The sequence below is a fragment of the Diadema setosum genome, chromosome 7, assembly GCF_964275005.1.
Source record: "Diadema setosum chromosome 7, eeDiaSeto1, whole genome shotgun sequence".
NCBI lineage: Eukaryota > Metazoa > Echinodermata > Echinoidea > Diadematoida > Diadematidae > Diadema > Diadema setosum.
Window position 1 is genome coordinate 29088721 of NC_092691.1, and position 22587 is coordinate 29111307.

Below are 22587 nucleotides of genomic sequence, written 5' to 3' on the forward strand. Positions count from 1 at the left end.
CATCACTTTTGAATTGCAAGTTCTCTAAAAACTAGGACAAAAATGCAAATAGGTTCTAAAGTAACAAGGTTACATTTTAATCGGAGTATACAATAACAAAAAGTTTTTTTAAGACAGTTGAAAGCCTCGATTTTGTTCCACTATTGAATGTGGCCCGAAACAGCGACCTCTCGCTGTTGTGTATGTTACCAACTGAACCTGCGTACGCTCATAGAGCTGCCTGTAAAGAGTAGCGTGCGCTCTATACTCTTTGCTGTATACTACGTACGCACAAAGCGCACAGCCAGTGTTCGTGCGCTTGGTATGGATGCGACGATGATGTCAATGCATTTACCCACGTACGTGTCTAGTATATTACATGTACACTGTATGTTGGTTTTACGACTGATCTACGAGTACACCGATTTTACGTTAGACAGTGGATGAAACTGTACCGTCGGTACCGAATCCGAATATACAATTCGGCTTTGGCGAGCTACTTGAAGGTGTCCTAAGGATCAAGACACATCAAGACAGATCCCACTCTTGCTTCCCTCGTGGAAATTTAGGTTTGATTTATAAATAAACTCTAAAAAAATGCATTCGAGACGATCCCCTTCACAACTCATCGCTGCTACTGCCGTGGTTATCGGACTGGCCTTATGTAATGTCTGCTCAGTTTGTGCTCGTGAGTTGCAACCTCTTGTTTATCTACGTTAGAAATGTACAATTTATATATACTGTAGTCTAAAATGTGTAACCGTAGCAAATCGTGTTTAACCGTGATCGTTACATATACATGTTGTAAAATTTACTTGTGGTGGTGCGTTGCGTTGTGCTTGTGCTGTCTTTGACCGACAAGTAGACCATCTACATGTAGATCTAAACCTACATGAAGAAGTAGAAAAATGGGGGGTCTAACGTTAGGCCTAAGGCGAACAACTTCTCATTTATAATAATGACATTTATATTTGCTGGGTCAGTTGTTCGCTTCTTAGACAGACACCATTGTAAATACATACGCCATTGCAACGGTTTCCACTGTTGTGGTGGAAACGCAACTTCGACCCAGTTCCCCCGCACAAAAATGGTTAACTTTTTCCAGCTTGGTTTTCAAACCAATCTGGAAAAAATATACACAGGATTAATCAGTCAACATTTAATGACTCACCTCTTCCACTTTTTCCTCCTGTTTTCTGGTTGTTTCCTCCACTTCTTTGCAGCACTCCCCAATTCATCGCCGCCTTTGTTTGAAAAATGACCACACGAACGTCTACGGCAAGCCAAATGCTCCATACAATCACTACTGTAAAACGAGAAATGTTCGCGTGCATTTTAATTTCGCGAATTTCGCGAGCGCCAAGATTCGCGAAATTAAAATGCACGTGAAATTTCTTATCTGCATTGAACGCAAGAGGCAATTCGCGAAAATTTCTTGCCACGAAAAAGGCCGTCGGCTCCAATTCGCGAAAATTTCGTGCCGCGAATATTTCATGTTTTACAGTATATCGGTACACTTACGTTTATTGACAAAAGGACTAGTAGATATTCTAAGTTGTTTGAGCGCTAAATTTAACTTCGTAATATTGTGAGAAACGTACAAGTTTGTAAGTGTACCGATATAGTGATTGTACGGAGCATTTGGCTTGCCGTAGACGTTCGTGCAGTCATTTTTCAAACGAAGGCGGCGATGAATTGGGGAGCGCTGCAAAGAAGTGGAGGAAACAACCAGAAAACAGGAGGAAACAGTGGAAGAGGTGAGTCAAAATGTTGACTGATTAATCCTGTATATGTTTTTATCCAGATTGGTTGAAAACCAAGCTGGAAAAAACAATAATAACCATTTTTATGCGGGGGGAACTGGGTCGAAGTTGCGTTTTCACGACAACGGTGGAAACCGTCGCAATAGCGTATGTATCAATGGTGTCTGTCTAAGAAGCGAACAACTGACCCAGCAAATGTCATTATTACAAATGAGAAGTTTTTCGCCTTAGACATACTTGTCGGTCAAGTGCTGTCTGTGTGCTTCTTTAGCAAGGGCCCGCGTCCGTGGCTGGCTGCCGCCTTCATTCAACAGCAAGCTGCAGTGCGAATGATGAATATCCCACCCTCCCACTAAATTTACTTGTGTCTGAAGTCCCAGTCCCACCAAGTGTTCCTGACAGTTTAACTTCAATGAAGTACACTTTATGACTTCCTTTAATTTTTTGAAGGAAGGACAAAGGAATACAGTAGGGCAATCCTGGGGGGTTTAAAGGGGGTCACACATGTACATGTTTGACCTAAAAAAATGACTCTTGTAAGTAAATTTATGCACTGGCTGTAAATTTAATTGATATTATTATTGATAATCTTTGGCTAGGTTATTTACAATGTAGGCCCTACAGGCGCAGGTTGTAGAGCAAAGTATAGACTCTAGAACTCTATCAAGAGGAATAAATCATATAAAATTGGTGGGCTTGACTTGTGCCTTGAGCAAAGGTACAAATCTTGGCTAACTGTCGTTATCCCTTATTTAGGAAAAATGGGGAAAAACAGGAAATTCTATGTACTGTTTCCTCTTGTGTATCAAGTGAAGTACCTCAACATGTAGGTCCGAAGTCCACACAGCAGAGTGATTGGAAGATGCAATTTGTATCTGTCTGTTGTGAGGGGCCGACCATATTTTACGACCAACTGTACAGTTAAGACGTGTGACTGCATGGCACTGCCAGCTGGATACATCTTGCTAGCCACATCACACACTATGCAATTTACATCATACACCACCTTGAAAATTATCAAACTGACCTAAATTTTGCTACATTCTATACAACTTTGTTTTCTTGAAATGATTTCCACTTCATTCTAATCGTCTGTTTTTTCCTTTGCTTTTCTGGTCTTGTCACAAACATTTGTCTACAGCAAGTTTTCTCAAAGAAGAACTTACTTCCTATCCCAAGGCCCCTGGTGGTTTTAGTCCATTAAGATTTCAATTAGAATTTTGCCTGTGGATGCTTGCATGAGAGGTAGACTAAACTACTGGTTCTGCCAATGTTAGGATACTAACATTTTTCCCATTCAGCATGATGATACACAATGAAATGCGAGATACAGTTTAACATTGTATGCAGATGAGTACATTGTACAATACATCAAGTTCAATTTTTTTATCTGTACCAGGGTAGTTTGTGTACATTCAGAGCCACAATTTATGTTGTTGCTAGACAGTGTATTATGACAATAATATTGAAACCCTTGACCAGTTTTGGTATGGTAGTACCGATTCAGTTTGAGAGAATAATGTCCCAGATGTTTATTCAATATTCTTAAATCCTGACAAAGCACAAGACTCTGAACAACGAGGTGCAGTGATAGAAATAAAGATACCACACTTTACTGTACAGTATGTACTATAAAAAATATATTTTTTAACAAGTGTATATATTCTTGCTTACAATCTACAAATTGTACTGCTACAGCTTTACCTACTTTCAACAAATAATATTACATGCAATTTGTATTATTGTGATGTAAACATACAATTTTACGAGATGTAACTAGATATTTTTCTGTTTTGAAGTCATTCAAATTGGTCTGAAGGCAATAGTTGCCTGAAGCTTCTTACCAGTTTTTTCTTCTCTAGGACAATTTAACCAGATAGAAACTTGACAATGCTTTGCATTTGGTTTCCCCAGACATTAAAAAGGTAGGATTTTATGGGTTTTTTTTACATTCATATGTACAAATTTGTACAACTATATTATATAATTCATATACAAAATGTGAGTAAAAATGTGTGAAAGACAATTTGCATTTATGAGTAGGGCGTACTTTGTAGTATATGAAAGAGAAAGATACATAGCAGGTGGTATGAAAGGAGCAGCATCAGCTTGAAGGCTTCAGTTTCATAGCAAATATCCATTCATAGGAAGATGTACAGCCATGTACATTGTACATTATGTGTACTAGTTATTATGGATCAGGATGATCGCATCCACTTTATGGATTTTCTCTTTGAAAGATTTAGTCACCAAACGAGTAATTCCAAGAACACAGAGTTACTGTATTTTGAGATTCTGTCCTGCTTTTCCAGTGTGATCAGACTGTGAGAAGTGGTGAAGGACAAATTGGTATCATACATGCAATGTATTTCATGCAATATCACTGTCAATTTGCCATTTGCACGCTGTAGTTAATGTCACAGAATCAACTCAAACCGCTCCCACCAACTCAACAGGTAAGATCTGGCCGATTTGTACCAAGAACTTACTGTATATGGTAGTCTGCTGTACCCCCATCAATATCCCCTCCCCCACATGTCCAGTTCATGGTGTTGGTGGACCAACATGTGTGTGTAGGGTTGCATTTTCATATGTAAATTAAGTATGAATGTGTACATTTCATATGGTGCATTTTAAGATTTTTATTTTGAGAATAACACTTCCTTATTTGGCTGATGATTTTGGCTTCTTTTTTTTCTCTCTCTCTCTCCAAAGATTGAAATGCATTGGAAAAAAGAAAACATACAATGTAGGCCTTGTACGTACTGTACATTGTATTGAAAAAAACATATTTTGGTATTGGGAAAGGCACACTTGTAAAACTTCATGTAAATTCTGGTCACCTCCTTCTTTGCTAGATGTCTGTATTTCGCTCCATACACAAATTTCACAAACACGTGTGCCTATATTATTTAGTGCTGTTATTGATTTATACATACCACATATATGCCCTTATAAACGGAGACTGGTCATACAAATGTAAAAGGCACTCTAATTAATTATAAGTGGAAGATGACAAACAACCAGTGATTTTGTGCAGCAAGACTGTTTGCCAGTCGTACAGCCAGCAGTTGCAGTTTCTTTTTACTTTTTTTTTTGGTATTCATTGCTTTTGTTGTTTATTATAATTATGGCCCTAGCCAACATGGGATACTAAGACCATTTCATACATTGTGGGCAAGTCACAAGCAAACTGGATGTTATCAGTGGAAAAAATTCAGAACATACATATGTAATAGACCAGTTTATTCAAACTTCATGCATACATTGTCATCAGTACCTCTATAACACAAGACTTCGTGACAGTCAAAGAGTTTGCCAGAGGCAGGCCTGATGTTTGCCCAACATAGCAACAACTGTTGCATGCAAAGTGCATTACCAGTAGTTGCAGTTTAAACTGCATTTGATATTACATTGGTACAGTAAATGGGATACAAAATTGTACATTGTACAAATTGTAGCTTGTTTGTAGGTCTGTAGAGGAGAAATATCCATTTATAATGCACACTGAAGTTAGTATTTGTAATAAAGAACATTAATTTCCCTACCTCTGTGAGAAAATCAGTTAATCTGAGCGTGTCTCAAAGTTGCAGGCATACTATAACAAACTGTATTTGTGTCTTACAAATGTATGCAATCACCACAGTGGGTGAGTTCTAATTTGAGGCTTAAGATTTAATTTGATGAGTGTGCCTTTGATGGTACAGTAGTTTATTAGGTTTAAAAGTCAATAAAAACATGTGCAAATTCAAGGAATGTTAAACAATATATCTGCAATTTTCACAGGCACACATGTACAGTACATGTATATGAAATTCAGGTGCATGATAAAGCAAATGTAGCATTTATACAGAAATAAAACTGTATCTGTTTTAAACCAAATTGAAGTCACTACAGTTGTGGGTTGTTTTTTGGTTGTTGTTGTTTTTTTTTTTTTTTTTTTTTGAGAACTAAAGTCATTTTGCCTTTCATTAAAGTTTAAATGTGTGTGTGTGTGTTTTTTTTTTCTTCAAATTTTGTGTGGGAAGTCATACTCATTTAATATTGTAAGATGTGAACTGGAAACAAACACACATACACAGTGAAATCTGAGCAACATCATGATTCAGTGTTGATACAAATAGCCTGTTCACCTCATTTTCTAAGTTCCATGTCCATCCCTTCACACCCCACCCTCTTTGCCATTGTACTTTCAAGATTTGGTTTTAGAAAGCAGAATGAGTGTTTGTTTGAGATTGGGGGGGGGGGGGTCTTTTACAGTATGCAAATAGTTTGCCAATTACAGTATTCTGCTGGTTTTGATTTTTGTGTTTGTAATCAAAGATCTCCAACATTTATCAGTGAAAGGATTTTTTTTTTTTTTTAGTCCCAGTGAAGTTTGTTATTGGAGACTGTCAAAAGTGTATTATTGAGTGCATTGAATAGTACAATGAACCATAACTTGTGGAAACACTTCCTGATGTTAACTTTTGTTGATCTGCTCTATTATCCAACCAATTAACAGTAGAATGCGAAAGTTGCAGATTGTGTGTTAATCCTCATACAATTGTAATATTTCATTCCCCCCCCCCCTCCCTTTTTAATGACCTTTTAAGAGATCCATTTTGTGTGAACAAAGTCAACATCATGTAGCACACACCACATCTATGCACCACAATTTTGTGTTCCGGTACACTTGTACACCTGGGCTGATCTTCACTGCAAGTCATACAATGTACATGTACCTCCTTTTTGTGTCTGTTCCTTTGTTGTTGTTTACAGGTATTTATGGTATAGGCATTTGGGACCAAAAACTGCATACAAATGTAGAAATGGTTGATTTTAAAGATGATTTTGAGGATATCTTTTTGTGTTTAATTTGGGCTGAGTTGTATATTTTCATGTGATTTTCCACATTTTTGTTTGTAGAAACCCAGAGGGCTTTTTTTTTTCTCTATTGCAGTACCACTTCCATTCCCAACACCTTGTAATAAACTTATAATACACTGTAGTGCCAAGACTATTATGTTAGTGGTATTCTCTGTCATTCAGTACTGACACTTGGTAAGTCTAAACTACAGGTATTGTATAAGTTATGTATGAATGAATGTTTAATGCGATGACATTATTGTGATAATTATGTTTACCAAGCTTCTTCAAAGTATCTGAGTACATGAAGATATTTTTCTTTCGACAAGAAGCCAACACCGTTACCAGTGGCGGATCCAGAGGGGGGCGCAAGAGGCGCACACCCCCCTCCTTTCAGGGATGCCAAGTTCAAAAAAATTTTATGAGTGAGATTTTCATGACTCGGCATTTCGGCATGCGAATGTGCGCGCGAGCGAGGGTGTGGGAGGGGTTTTTCCCCCTGTGGCCTCCCACGGTACATGCAGGGAGCTTTTTCAATTTTTAGCTCTTAATGGTGCGATCAGGTGCACTCTTAAGTGACTATTTTTTACTTATTTTGAAAGACAAAAGGGAAATATACCTTCAATTGCAACTATCACTTTAGTCTTTTGAGCTATGCTCATTATTATAGGCCCAAGTTAGAGACTTCGCCAGATGCGTGAGAAAAATGGGTGTCATGCGTGAGATCGTGAGATGGCCCCTATATGCTTGAGTCTCACGCAGAATGCGTGAGACTTGGTAGCTCTGTCCTTTATTTATCATCAAAAACATAAGAAATAAAAAGGAAAAAAAAAATGAAATGAAACCCAGAAGTGGCACCAGAAATATTAGTTGCGCCCCCTTTACAGAATTCTTGGATCCGCCCCTGGTTACCTACAGTGGGTAGTGTGGGTCTGCATTCAATTTTTTTTTTTTTTTTTTTCTAAGCAACTCTTTATCATGGAATGCATAGTACACTGTATTCTGTAATTGAAGTGGATATTTTTGTACTTTGTATGACTAATTTTTCGCGCTCCGCCGCGTAAGAATAGTTTCACATGTGAAGACATCAACATATGGCAAGCAAAAATATTTGCATGCTTTTATTGCGCTAGCTCCTGGTTGTGTGAAATGGGCGAAAATTTCAACACCACGAAAATTTCCCCTTTTACAGTACTCAGTAAGTTAGACAATGACAGAAAAACCTGATTCTGTGTACCATAAAAACAGCAGGTGAGTGTAGTTTCATCAGAATAGCTGCTTTTTCTTTCCTCATGCCATTGAAGGATCTGTTCAGAGACCAAGTCCAAGTTCACACACACACACAGAGACACACAGAGACTGTGTTGCTTCTGAACATTTTTAAGGAAATATCTTGTGAGCGTGCAGGAATTCAAGTTACCTTCATGTGTGGGCAGCATGTATGTATGACGTGTGTAAATGACGTGTGTGAATGATGGATAGGGCTACAAGTGTAAGCCACCACGATGAGATAATTGTTTAGAATCCTGTGGAGGATATTGGGCAATTTTAAGACGTGTTTGGTTTGAGGCGCTGTTTTGTTTTGTTTTGTTTTTATTTTGTTTTTTTAAGTGCTGATGTCTATATTTATTAGTTATACAGCTGGGAGGCGGGGGGGGGGGGGGGGGCTTTGGTACAACACTGTACACTGTATGTCTATGTACTGTTTACTATTTGTATACTGATGTGTACATTGCACATTGTAGCAATGCACCTGACCCATTGTATAACCCATTACTTTCATCTTCTAATTTAGAAGCCTTCTAGTCATGGCCAACTTAATTATTTACACTAGTGTTTTAAAACAGAATAGGTCTAGCAGATGTACACACTACTGTACAATGTATGTGAACCAAAGTACAACATATGCACAATGTATAGCTACATGTATGTACACTTGTATAAATGTGCAAAATAATTGTACCCTAGACCAGCGAAATATGTGTGTATGCGGTGAAAATTGGTGCGCGCATTTCATGTGTGTGTACAATTTATACACACTACCCTCTTTGTAGGGGAGCTCAGCAGAGGGCAGTTCAGGATTTGGCACAGTGGATTACGAACCAGATGGATTACGTTCATCTCATCCCCATGGAGTGTACAAGTTTTAAAATGGTGTTCGTGTACATGTACTGTATACACAATTGAGTGTGTGTTCAATCAACTGCACCCATTCATCACAGCGCCTACTGTGGCATGCACGGCACAGTTTAAAAAAGGATTGTTTTGTCAAAGTGTAGGCATGACTGCTTCAAATAGTTTCCCTCTTTCAAACTGTACTGTATATTCAAGGCAGCATCACAATTTCAACAAGACACATATTTTACAAATTTTTTCTTTCAGTATTATCTAAAACAACAACGATGAGGAAGGCTAGATACATGTACCACTAAACCTACTATTGCACTGTACAGTACTGTATGTTGATGTGTTGTCATAAACTCACATACATGTGCAAGTGAAATTACGACATTTGTTATACTCTGTACTCGCTTTCTTCCGAACTGCAATAAATGAGTTACGGTATAACATTCCCTGTATTCAATGATGTGCCTTTGATGCTATACAATGATTTGCGTTTGATGTTATAGTGTTCATCCTCCCATGCCTCCTGTTGCTCTTATTTCAGTCACATTACAGTGTGATGCACAATTATAGCTGTGAGACATTGGGCTGCATTATTTTCAAGAACCAACTGCCTTTCTGAGGGGAATCCCTTTTGTTTTGTTTTGTTTTGTTTTGTTTTGTTTTTTTCCTTAAGCTGTGGCTTCTTGGTGATTTCATTTCATTGTGCACTATTAATACACTGTATATAAACGGCATGAATTTGAAACTTTCCAGTGTTTTACAGATGTTCTTTCAAGTGCATAGAAATACAGCTGTAGCCCATTTGGAGTACTTGTATTGACAATAATGTACATTGTACAATGTACATCATGTACATTATATTATTGACTTGAACTGCCTTTCAGTCTCTATTTCTTCTTCCTTGCTATAAAACAAGTTTGTTATCACTCTCCATCCTGAAGCACTATACACTAATACAGTATATGTACACCTTTGTTCATTACCGGAAATGGGGAATTCTCTTTGAAGAAAACATGACTTTGTGACAGGCACAGCAACACAGGTCTGTAAAATATAGGAGAGTAAATATCCAGTCCTTTGGAGGGGTATTTTTTTTTTTTTTTTTAAGCCGTCAATCCTGTAGTTGCTTGCTACAAATACTTTCCCTTTCTTCGGGGCCATACAATAGTGTACATTTGTACATGTACAGCGTATATTGTAGCTACACTGTATTCATGATCATTTGCTGTATAAACATACATGTACCTGATATCATACAAATATTTATTTTTGTGTCACCCTCTGTGAATAAGACATGGGGCAATTCTTCTTCCAATTTTGAATGATCAATTGGATCACATTTTTTTTTTTTTTTTGGATCTTGAGAAATGCAAAATGAAATTTATCCAAGATCATTGTTCTCATTTGAGTCAAAAAGAGACAGTCATTTTTCAGTACACATACTGTACACTATGCATACATGTACAATCTTTTAAGGAAATATTTTCTATAATTCAGTGATATTTCATGTGTGCTACAACTTGAGAATGTTACGTAAGCAATCTCACACTCCTGTGACCAAGGCAGCTCTTTGTACATGTGCTCAGTAAAATTTGAATGGCTGATTACATTTATGTTGAAAATGTGTCTGTGACTATACTGATCTGGTGCATAAAAGCTTTTCATCGTTGACATAAGTGCCATGTGGAGTTCCTGTGCCACCTTGTTCTCCTTGACTGAGCATATGACGAGTACGCCTACACTGTATAGGCTGTGGCCTACAGAGTTTGTATGTATACAACGTCCATGGCAAAACCAGCTGGTGGTTACTTGCTGTAGTGTACATACGATGTATGTAGTATGTACATCTTGTACATGATTACCAGGAATTGATTCACTTGTGTGGGAGACTGGGAGCATCATCTTACAAACATGGTGTACAATATACATGTACAGTTGTACATGGCACATTTAGTAAACTGTAGAAGATGTTGCCACACAATGTACAACTACAATTGTATACATCAGCATAAATTATCTTGGGTCACTGTTCAGATATTATACTCTGTTGGATTAAACATACTGTACATTGTACACAATATGTATTGTATGTCTTGTATGAAGTTGTATCTCCTGCAATTCATAGCAGTGTTGTATGAACTGTATTTCTCTATGTATACATCACTGGGTGTTGAAAGTCAAGCTTTGCTACAAACTTTACAGGATTACGGTATTCCTGAGTAGTCATCAAGTCCTGATAACATCAGGGATTGTACGCTCTCCTAATGCACTGGTCATCAAAGTACATTTCAGAGATACTGATTCCAGAGGAGCAAGTTTTTGGAAAGCTTACAGTATGCTTAGCCCAAAGATTATGGGATGATGTGAAGCTGCATACATGTACAAGCGTGTACATGTACTGTAACCATCTGCATATTACACTGTGCTTAGTAGGACATGGGCATTTGTGCATCCTAGTGACAGCAAGGACTAGCACAAATTTGTGATTCATGCATTTGTGATTAATTACTCATTTAAAGGCCTACATGTTGTATATCACATCAATATCGGTAATGGAATGGCTCGTCGTATCTCAAGAAAACTGACTGAAGTCTAGTCTGAGTGACAGTAATCATGCAAACTGATGAGTTTTCTTTTATTACAGTATATGATGTGGATCATGTTAATGTCCAGAAGTTTCACAATACATGTACAGTCCGTCATGACTGTAGTTGTACATATGTATTCCCCAACACTACAAAATGTACAATGTGCCGTGAAGAAATTAATGCTTGTGCCAGGACTTGTAGTTTCAAGTTTGATTATTTCTGTTTATGATTTTGTTTAAATTTGAAAGCAAAATGAAGTATTTCTTTCTTTTTTTCATTTTTTTTTTAAAGCCTTCTCTTGATATTGCTCTGGCTTTGGACATACACCTTTAAGTACCCGTACAGTGTTTGTAAGCTGTAGCAGATGTGATAATCAATTTACCGCGTAATACTCTGCAAACACCAATAAGTGATGTCAAAGTTAGAACAGTATTTTTCTTGAGGAGGGGTTCTCTCAATAGAGCAGCCATTGCTAAATTGCTGAAATCATAATCTTCTTGATTTTTTTTTCATAAATTTCTGTAACACTTGCACTTGAGTGAAACGCAACCATTGTGACATGCAAATAGTCTACAGTGTGTATTTTAAAAGTGTTTAGTCTGAATATTTTACGACAGTGGGGCCCCTCTATAGATAAAATGTTCTGACCAGTGTCAGTCAAGCAGATTTTATGACACCTGTGTTTTTACAGCTGTGCTTGTACTGTAGGCTACAGGGTTGAGAAGCATCTATAGGTGATATTTTACATGTACCTGTAGTGATATACAATGTACAAGTACAACATACAAAGGGGAGGGGAAGGAGAGGGGGTGAGCAGGTTACATGCTGATACAGTGTGTATGAGCAAGTGATACAATGCATTCATGTGTGCTAGGGTGTGCATTTTCAAAAATTTTTTTTTTTTTTTTAATTGTGAATTGATAATGGATATACTGGATTGTGACTAATCCAATAGGATTAAGTGGCTTAGTCACATCTGCGTTCCCAAAAACACACCCCAAATGCAATTGAGAGGCTTGTAGTCAGTGTTGGCATTCCTCTCTCTGTCTCTTTTTGCTGTTGTTTTGCATACAATAGGTCTATATGGAGAATATAATCACTGCTCTACAGTTTATTATAGGCCTACTGATAGCAATATATATACACTGTACATGCATTCATGGACAAACTGTGCAGCTCAACAGTTTTCATAGGCACAGTCATCTGAAGCCTTGTAACCCTTGAAAATATTCAGAAGGGTATATTCTTGAATGGGATGATCAGGACATGTACTATGTGTACCTATAATAGTGATGCTGTTGTTTCAAAGTTATAGTTTCATGGAAGCACATGGTATACAAGGAATATTGCTTCTCACATAAATTTCCCTACCAGGTGTATGGTACAGTTTGTATCGTCGCATGTTTGTACGGTACATTTGTACATGTAGCCTACATGTACAATGTAAACTGAGATCACCCAAGTACCCAGGTCACATGACTATCCAAGCGTCTTGTCTAATACATGTAGGCCTATATTCAACTTGTGGGAGCTACATTCAGTACTGATAAGTGCAGGAATAAAAATAGTTATAAAAAATGTTAATTCCTTGTACGCGAATGGGCGAGACACAATTTGGCACTTGCCTTGTGTTGTTGTTATTTTTAATACTGTTTAAATACATTTTGTTGTATAGTTGTATCAAGGAGGTACTAGGCGCTCGCCTAGTACCTCCTTGGTTGTATCAGCGTGTATTATGGAACTCCTGTTGTTGTTTGTAATGCAGTATTGCTATTTCCAATTCCATTCAGTCTTCAGAAACAGAATTATAAACGACCAGACATACAAAAATACAATAGTAAGTGTAGGCCTACATAATGTAGATCTCATAAAGCCCTACTGTTGAGAGGTAGTCTTTGGGATTTGCCATATTATAATAAAGTAGGAATTCCAGGAGGCCACATCGAAATCACTGATCCAGTGTGCAGGGCATGTAGAAAGCCAGCTTGAGTGAAGAAAAAGAAAGAAGATGACCCTGTGCGATCCCATTGACTGTTGTGTGAGTGTCTAAATTGTATGAGGTGGCAGTGCATCGATGGTACTTTATAAGAACATCGTCGTGGTTTGTGCTTTAAAATCATTATTTTGGATGGTCTGTCCTTTCACGCAGCTGGTTATTAAATCTATTCGTTCCTTCCTTCATCCGTGGATGCTGTAGGCAGTGGTAGTTACAGTGAGCATGAGAATCTAACCTTTGGTTGAATATAAGTATGTACAATGTAAATGTACAAGGCTATAAGGTCATGGAGTTTTTACTCTTAGGGGGCATTTTGGACATGTATGGCGTTTGTAAGGAGTCAAAGTAACTTTACATGTTGTACCATCAGTGTAAAACAGTTGTACAGTTTCGCAGTAACTTCCTTGATCATCTGATTAGCATGAAAACAACATCTATATGCACTGAGATTTATACTTGCTTGTAAATCTACAATGTACATGTACATTACATATGAACCATGGTAGTTGCTACCACTGAAAAACAAAACAAGTTACACAAGTCTGTCAATTACTGTATACGCCGAATATTTCGTGAGGTTTTTATTTTCACGAATTTCGCGAGTCAGGTGCTATTCGCTAAATTAAAGACACGCGAAAATATTGACTCTGATTCCGATGTGGATGTGACGTACGCATGTACATTTCTCTGTTCAGTACAGGACTCCACAATCGCGAATTTAACCACTCGCGAAATCGTCGGGAATTCCCAATTCACAAAAATTTAGACTCACAAAATATATGGCGTATGCAGTATAAATTATGGCCAAACCTGTTCCCAATTATTATCATTGTTGCTTAGTTTTTGCAAGACTGCATGCATGATAATTTGATGGTAAATACAAAACATACACTACATTTTGATCATATTCGACAGTGCGAGAAAAATGAAATTTGGTAAAGATATGTACATGTTTTGGCCTACAGGCATACTTTATGACTTGTGAGGTAATGATACATTTTTATCATTACGCGTCTAATCTGCACTTGTGATTGCGACTATCACATATCTGTAAAAAAACAAAAACATTAAATCAGCTTTAAAGAGTCTGTATGTCTTGCTAAAATTGTTTGGCCCAATTTTGATGAAACCTTGGCCATGCTATTCATCATAGAGTTTGTAGTCCACTCCATTTTATATCATTGTCTAAAGCCGATATGAACATCATGGCACATGATGTTAAGTTGTGCAAGGAAGATCCTGCTATTTTCCGTAGTACGTACATGTATGTATCAATGAAGGACCCCATTACAGCAGATAAAGTTATTTCCACACCATATGCGTCTTTTGAAACTTAATATGCCCTGTAATGTGTTCTTAGAAGAACTTTGATCTAGTATTAATAAAGTCAGGGTATGTGGTATTCAGCATGGTATGAACCTGGGCCAGATGATGACTGCATTATAAATAAGCATACTGGTTTGACACCATGCTGGTAGTGTAGTAGCATGAGGAGAAATATTTTCCATAAGTTTGATATATTGCGTTGAAATGATCATTTCTTATTAAGACACACTTCAGACCATAAGGAATAGCGCAAAATGACAAGCTACATGCATCTAAATTCAAACAATTCACATGTTGGGCACTTTCCCTTTTCATCAAAGTGCTTTGAGAACAGGACAGACAGGATATCAAGTACAAGCAGATATAGATGGCAATGATCCATGGTGTAGAACCCATTGTGGCTGCTACCATGTACAAATATACAGGTGATGAGTTGCTTTAATAATCCATTTCTTAGAAAATCCTGAATCAATTATTTTGTATTGGTATGATCTGGTAAGTATGGATCAACTGGATAAGTCATCCAAAATTTGTGATCTTCATGCAGAATCAGTTTGAATAAATTGTTAATTTAAGTAATTTCTTGTCTGTTTATCCATTTGTGTCAGTTTTCTTTTCTTCTTTTTGTTTATATGCCTCCGCCACGAAGTGGTGCCGGAGGCATTATATGTTTTCGGGTTGTCCGTCCGTCCGTCCGTCCGTCCGTCCGTAATGAATTTTGTGGACAGGGTAACTATCAAAACCTTTTGAGGTATCGTAATGAAACTTGGCATTAGGGGGTGAAGTTGTGCCTATACAGTACATGTGTTACCCGATTAAGATTCTCTCGTGAAAGTTTGGGTCATGAGGTCAAAGGTCAAAAGGTCAAGTAAAAATATTAAAACTTCTCCTTTTTTCTCTGTACCTTTGAAATTGTTCAAGGTATCTTCATGGAACATAGTATATATATACATGTACTGACTGGCAGTGATTATCTAGCAAATTTAGGGTTCATGGGGTCAAAGGTCAGGGGGTCAAAGGTCAAGGGTAACGCTTCAAAATATTACCATTTCCCTCATGTTTATGCAATGCCAGCAGGATTATTTTTTTGTAACACATGGTACATGCATACAATAACCTAATAGAGATGCTCTGGAAAGTTTTTTTTTTTCTTTTGATTTTGCCTCAAAGGTCAAAGATCAAGTGAAAGTGCTGAACTAAGTTTTTCCTCCATATCTCGGAAGTGGCTCAAATTATCTTGAAATGTACTACATATTTATGAATGTTCTGCCTGATAGTGATTATCTTATGAATTTTAGGGTCAAAGGCCAGATGAAAACGGTAACAATTTACTATTCAATACAGAAATTGCACTTTTTCTCCATACCTGGAAAATTACTCAATGCATAAACATATGATTGGGTCAAAGTCAAGTTAAAGTCCTTAAATCCCAAATACATGCTCTCCTATTCATCCAATTAAACCTAGATCAAGGAAGGTGAACATTCAACACATTTGTGACAAACTTGTCATTTTAATATTTCGCCAATTTTGTGAAAATTTTATCACACATTGTCCACATGTACTATCTAGACCTATTAGGAGAATCATGCATTATGGCGGAGGCATACCAGTCGCCATAACGACATTTCTAGTTATCTCTGATACAATTTATATCTTGTCATATGGCACCTACTTTGTATGTAGATGGAGGCATCATGTTTCTTTGTTTCTTTGTTTTTTTTTTTTTGGGGGGGGGGGGGTGGTTACTGTGACCTTCCACTCATTCCTGCATTAATGTCACCTATTTTGAAGAAAAAAAAAACCCAAAAAAAACACCAAAAAGACTTTATATCCACATGGTCCTGAATGCCACAAGTGTAAAATTGAAGCCATAGAATAAAAACGATGCAGTTGAAAAGTGATTTGCTCATAACAATTCATGTCCACAGTGGACACCAATGACAAAATGTTGACATTCAGAAAATTAACGAAGGGAGGTTGCATTATTTTTCGTTTATGATCAATGACATTACTCTTTGGACTTTGTTCAATATATTCAATGTTTATTGAAAACTAAGTCCAGCTTAATGTAGGTGATTTGCTCATAACACATGGACACCAAAAAAAAAAAAAAAAAAAAGAATGAAAGAGAAAATAGACCTGTGTATTTTAATGATAGTGATTCTCTGATTTGCTTCATTTCTCTCTTGTTTGTAATTCAAGTTGATAGTTGTATGAACTGTGCAGTTAGTGTCCACTATCTTTTTTTCCTCAACCGTGGACACCAAGAGTTATGAGCTTAATCACTCTTTTCTGCAGGCCCCACCCATGCATTGGAACTCCTAATTGTTCAGGAAGTGTTGTCATGAGAAACTTCCTTCTCTAATATACCAATTCATCACTTATTACTCTTTGCCATATTCTCTCCCTTTAAAGGGACAAGGAGACAAATATTTTAAAATTTCACATACATGTATGTAACAATTTTTCTTGTAAAATATAACATAAATTATCCCATAATTCTTCACAATTCAACAAATATTATGAAAAAATTGCTATAGATGGTTTCTGTAGGTTCTTTGAGTAATTTTTGTTGACAGACGAGTAAGTTTTTATTTTGGAAGACAACAATTATTTTAGTACAGCATTTTTTTGTCTGTGACCTAGAAAGTCTGTGTATTAGGGTACCCAGTATCTGAGCCATGCACATGTATGGAGGAGAATTTCACAAAATGTCCTTTTTCATGAAAAGCGTGCATTCCTCTGACTTGTTAGACTGCAGGAAATCGACATGTGATAGAAAAAAATATGTAAAAAGGAATTCCTCAAATTTCCTTTAAAAAAAAAATTAAAAGTATACAGTGTACATTCTTTTAACTTGTTACTGACAACTGAATGATTTACGTCATACAACACAAGCTCAAAATATAGAAGTAGTATTACACATTGTATGATGGTACGAAAGGACTTGTCTTGGTGGGTCTACGTTTGTATATATATATATATATATATATATATATATATATATTATATATATATATGAAGAGTTTGTACGCAAAAACCAATAAGTCCATTTTTTAAGATTTTGAAGTACGGTCTCTGTCATAAAGTACACAATAATACCTTTTAAATGATATATTGGTCACTACATATAAAGGTATATTTGTGAAATTATGGATAAAAGAAGCAAAAAATTTCTTATTATTCTCTTTATTTTTCTTGACCTTTAATCGCAAAAACAGTTGAACTTCTATTATCCGGCCTCCCTTTATCCGGATCTCTCTATTATCCGGACGCAATCTCGCCGTGATTTTTTAATCTTTTTTTAATAATTACGGGAGGAAACACACATGAATTACATATACTTGATACATTTCTTAATGATTATTTAGGTAAATCATCCCAAGAATTTATAAAAGAAAATGATTTCCGCTTGCAAACACGAACCTCTATTTTGGGGTCTGTTATACTGAGTGTTACAATGAAAAGGTTGCAGTATACACATTACTACATGTGGTACTACAATGGGCTACATCAGTACATGTGTATGTGTATGTACCATAGAGCTCTATTATACGGTATGTACGTGTATAAAGCATTGAGTCTCCCGTATCCGGCCAAATCCCTTATCCGGATGAGCCCCGGTCCCGACTTGTCCGGATACGAGAGGTTCAACTGTATCTCCATTTGGCAAATATGGACTTATCGGTTTTTGCGAACAAACTCTTCACTATATATATATATATACAGTGTATATATATATCTTTTTTTCGGTGTGTAGACAAGGAGTTAGGAGCCTGATAGATGAAAAGGGACAGTGCAAAGACTGGAGGCATAGCTTTGCACCCTACCTAAAGGGCTGGCTGCACTTTGTGTGTCATCTGACAGCATCCAGTAATGATTATGGGTAAGGAACTTCTCAAGGGAAAGACAGCAGTGCCCTGAACTGCCCAGATTCACAACAGGTGTATGGTGCTCGGGGATGTTTACCATGTGCTGTGTTTTCTTGTATTGTTCTCTGAGTCCGTGGGGTCCCCTCTTTTGTTTTTCGTTCTTTCTTTCTCTTTTTCTTGGGGATGGAGGATGGGGTGGAGGTGGAGGAATGGGTGGTGAGTTATGGAATATTGCCTCATAGAATTTATTTATCTCCATGAATATGATTACTGATGTATGAACAGTAGAGTACAGTATTGTATGTGACCCTGGACATTTCCAAAAGGCTGAACATGTTGTGTTCTTACTTTTCACATGTTAATTTGAATCCGTATATGTATGTACATGTATCAGACGGCATACTGTAAAACCGGTTACAGCTCATTATTCCGAAGGTTCGTTATTCCGAAGGCTCTTTAGTCCGAAGATTCGTTATTTTGAAGGTTCGTTGTTCTGAATTTCATTTTCGAACTAACAAGTCTTTGGAATAACGAACCTTCGGAATAACACCACAAATGTTTGGATTAAATAACTCTTTTTCATTTTTGGATTAACGAACCTCTCGTAGGTATGGGGAATTTGCGTGTTTCGGATTAACAAACCTTCGGAATAACGAACCTTCAGAATAGCAAACCTTTGGAATAACGAACAGCACCCTGTAAAACCAGATATATTTGTGGCATTAAATTTTCATGAATTGAAGCCTACAGGCTTTTTTTTTTCAGCAGAAAATGTTTGCAAATTGCCACTGGCATTATTCAATGTAGACAATGTAGACAAGAACTTTCACATGCATTCTTATTTTGCAAATCTTGGCTCCTTGTGGAATTCGTTGCAGTTTGGATTGTACTCTCTGTTTATATTGCATGTGGGACCAAGTATTTTGTTGACAAGGGAATAATGGTAACAGACTTATTGTGTTTGGAATAACACAAGAAAAAGAGTGTGAGAATGCACATTCTTGTCAATGTCACTTGCATTTTGTCAAACTGACTTTGGGCATGAAGGGGGGGGGGGGGGAAATTGAAAGCAAGATGAAATCCAACTGACATTTTGTGTACCTTGGTCAATGCATGTTTTGCCTGCGATGTTTCAGTTGGTCCAGGCAATTTAATGGTAAAGGTTTGCAAGAAAATTTTATAGCTTGTGAAAGCCATCACTCTGCATTTCAATGGGCCGTTTCTGTCAATTGCACGCGAGCTCAATAGCTCTTTCAGTGCTCTTTTAGCCTTCCTTATCACTCGCCCTTTTCCCCTCACTTCCCATCCCATTTTCCCATCTGTTCGTGGATAGCAGATGTGTTTTGTTTAATATTCTGTCTGCCTTAAAGAGAAAACTCTCTCTTGGTGTAATAGTTGTTTTGTTAATCATCACAAAAAGCATTAAAATAAACTGAAAGTCTTAACAAAAAATCCAGCAAATAATAGACATTTTACTGTAAAAGTGGATATTTTTACGTGAGTAATTTTTTTGTGCTCTGCAGGTTAAGATTAGTTTCACATGTTTTTAATTCCGCAAAATCAAGACAAACTACTTGAACATATAGTAAGCAAAAGTATTCATTCAACACTGCAAAATTTTCCACTTTTGCAGTAGTCATATTACTTAACACTGAATCAGGTGCACTTTTTAATGTGTTATAACTTAAAGGGGACCTCCGGATGATTTTCAGACTTTTACATTTTAACAACTATAAATTAGTTAAACTGAGTACAGAGTTTCAGAATTTATAGTGATTGGGATGAGGAATGAGAATGTTTTCAAAATTTATAACAAATTGCAATGAACAAGGATGATGACATGGCAGCCTCACCATAAGAATGTAGGAGTTGGGGCTCAAGGAAGCAGAACAAAAGAAGAAGGCATGCATAGATTTTTCACAGGTGAACTTGTTGAGCATGTGGTATTGTAATGGAATTACACAGCTACATTTCTGAAATATATGAGGCTCCGATGTCATCAACACTGTTCAGTGTAATTTGTTTAAGATTTTAAATTCATTGGTTTCTCTGCTCAAGGACCACAATAAATTCCACGAATCTATACACGGAGCTGTCGATTTATGTACTGCATGATGTGAAATTATGAAAATCGTCCGGAATGCCCCTTTAAATGAAGCTCCCACCAAACTGGAACGGCTTGTGGGTAATGGTCCCTGATTTTGAACAGGCAGGTACTGTAATCATCTACTGTATGACACTTATTTGACAGAGAGTTTTAATACCCACGGCAAGCAGACAAGTTGGCCTGTAGCCCCTTGCCTTTTGTTTTTCTATGTTCTAATCAGAATAACCGTCTTGGTCACACGAGTCTTTTTTTTTTTTTTTTTTTTTTTTTTGCCAAGTACTCCCCTGTTGATTTGTACACAACAAAATTTTATTGACTCGCAGTCCACTCTGACCAGTAGCAGCACTTTATAGAGTTACTGTTAAAACAGGAATTTTCAAGCGAGTAATTTGTCATGTTTGGTGGGGCCTGTAAGATGAATTTTGCATGATCTTATTTCTGCAGTTTCAAAACTAAAATAGGGTTGCATGTCATAGCAAGCAACAAAAAAAAAAAAAAGAAATGTGTGCTTTTATTTTCATGCTAGTTTCTTGTTGCATGAAATGCCCGAAAATGTTCATTTTTACATTTCAGATACTTACAGTGTAAAGTTAGGCATTCATGAGGAACTTTCTTTTTCCCCACATTGGACCAAAAGTTTGGAATGATATTCCTGTCACTGTTTGCCGCTCATCTTCAGTGGAATCACTTTAAAACATCTCCAAAAACACATCTGTTTAACACGTCATAGAAAGAAAAAATCATGTCACATACTTTTTTATTTCTTTTTCTTAAGCGTAAAGCGTAAAAGCGCTGTAAACATCTCTTTGATGGATTGTTGCACTATTGAAGCATATTGTTATTATTATTATTATTATCATTATTATCATTATTATCATTTATCATAATTATTATTACTATTACTACTACGACTACTACTACTACTACTACTACTACTACTACTACGACTACTACTACTACTACTACTACCACTACTACTTCTACTACTACTATTAGTATTATTATCATTATCATTATTTAACAACACGATCCGAATGGCCTGAACAGATTAATGGTAGCAAGGGGCCCAATTCAATTATGTTGTACAAGTAAAGGTCATACCATCTTCCTACCATGTACATCTGTTCATAATTTTTTTTGGGCTTAGCTGCACAGCACTGGGATCCTGGATGAGCACACAATATGGGATTGATCACATCGTGACCATTCTTTCACAAAGCCATAGCATTGTTTTCTCTTTTTTTCTAGTTCTTGGTCAGACAGGATGGACGTGATTATTAAAGCCAAATGAGCTAAAAATATGGTTGTGTGCAATTTTATTGTAGAAATTTCATAATCTGTGCATTAATATAGTGACATTGGTATAAGCTATGCAGATTAGATTTGATAATTGTGCCATGACCTCTCAAGTGTGGCACCAACCTGTTTGCAATGAGGGCATGACATCATAGTGTCATTTAGTTTGCATTTTATTCAATTGAACAATGACTGATGTGTAGTCACGATAGATATTGCTGATTGTGTGATAGGGCAGAAGTTACGAATGTAATCATTTGGTCTTGATTCGCGTGAACATGGACTGGTGTTTCATGTATCACATATTGTTGTGTACATGTACAGTGAACATCATTGTACATGTACAATAGGTCTGTGTATGCATATACAATGTATCATGTACACTACAGAACTTGTTTGGATACAATATGTTAAGTGGACGGGTCAGCTTTCATGCCCTTTCTGGTCAATGCCATTGATTCAGTCAGACAAGGATCTGACCTGACTGAGGCACACAGGAAGGCCTGATTGGTGATAAGTGTAGGCTCAACGCATGCCAACTGGGGTGCTGCTGAGCATTTTGCATGCTATGTTGATCCTGAATGCATTGTGCCATTGTTTGGTGTGATCCTGTCCAAGGTCCATACAGCTGTACCTGGTATTGAGCACCAAATTCCTTGCCCCCCCCCCCCCCTTTACCTTT

The 22587-nt window shown here is 37.0% G+C and overlaps 1 protein-coding gene across 1 annotated transcript in view; it reads left to right on the forward strand.

The window, feature by feature from the left end:
- Positions 1-414: 414 nt before the first annotated feature.
- The window catches only part of LOC140230881 (basigin-like), a 38051-nt gene continuing 15878 nt past the window's right edge, over positions 415-22587 (forward strand). The window contains exon 1 of the mRNA XM_072311026.1: positions 415-667. Within this exon, the coding sequence (XP_072167127.1) occupies positions 577-667 (91 nt within the window). The 5' untranslated portion in view covers positions 415-576. The remainder of the gene's footprint in view (positions 668-22587) is intronic.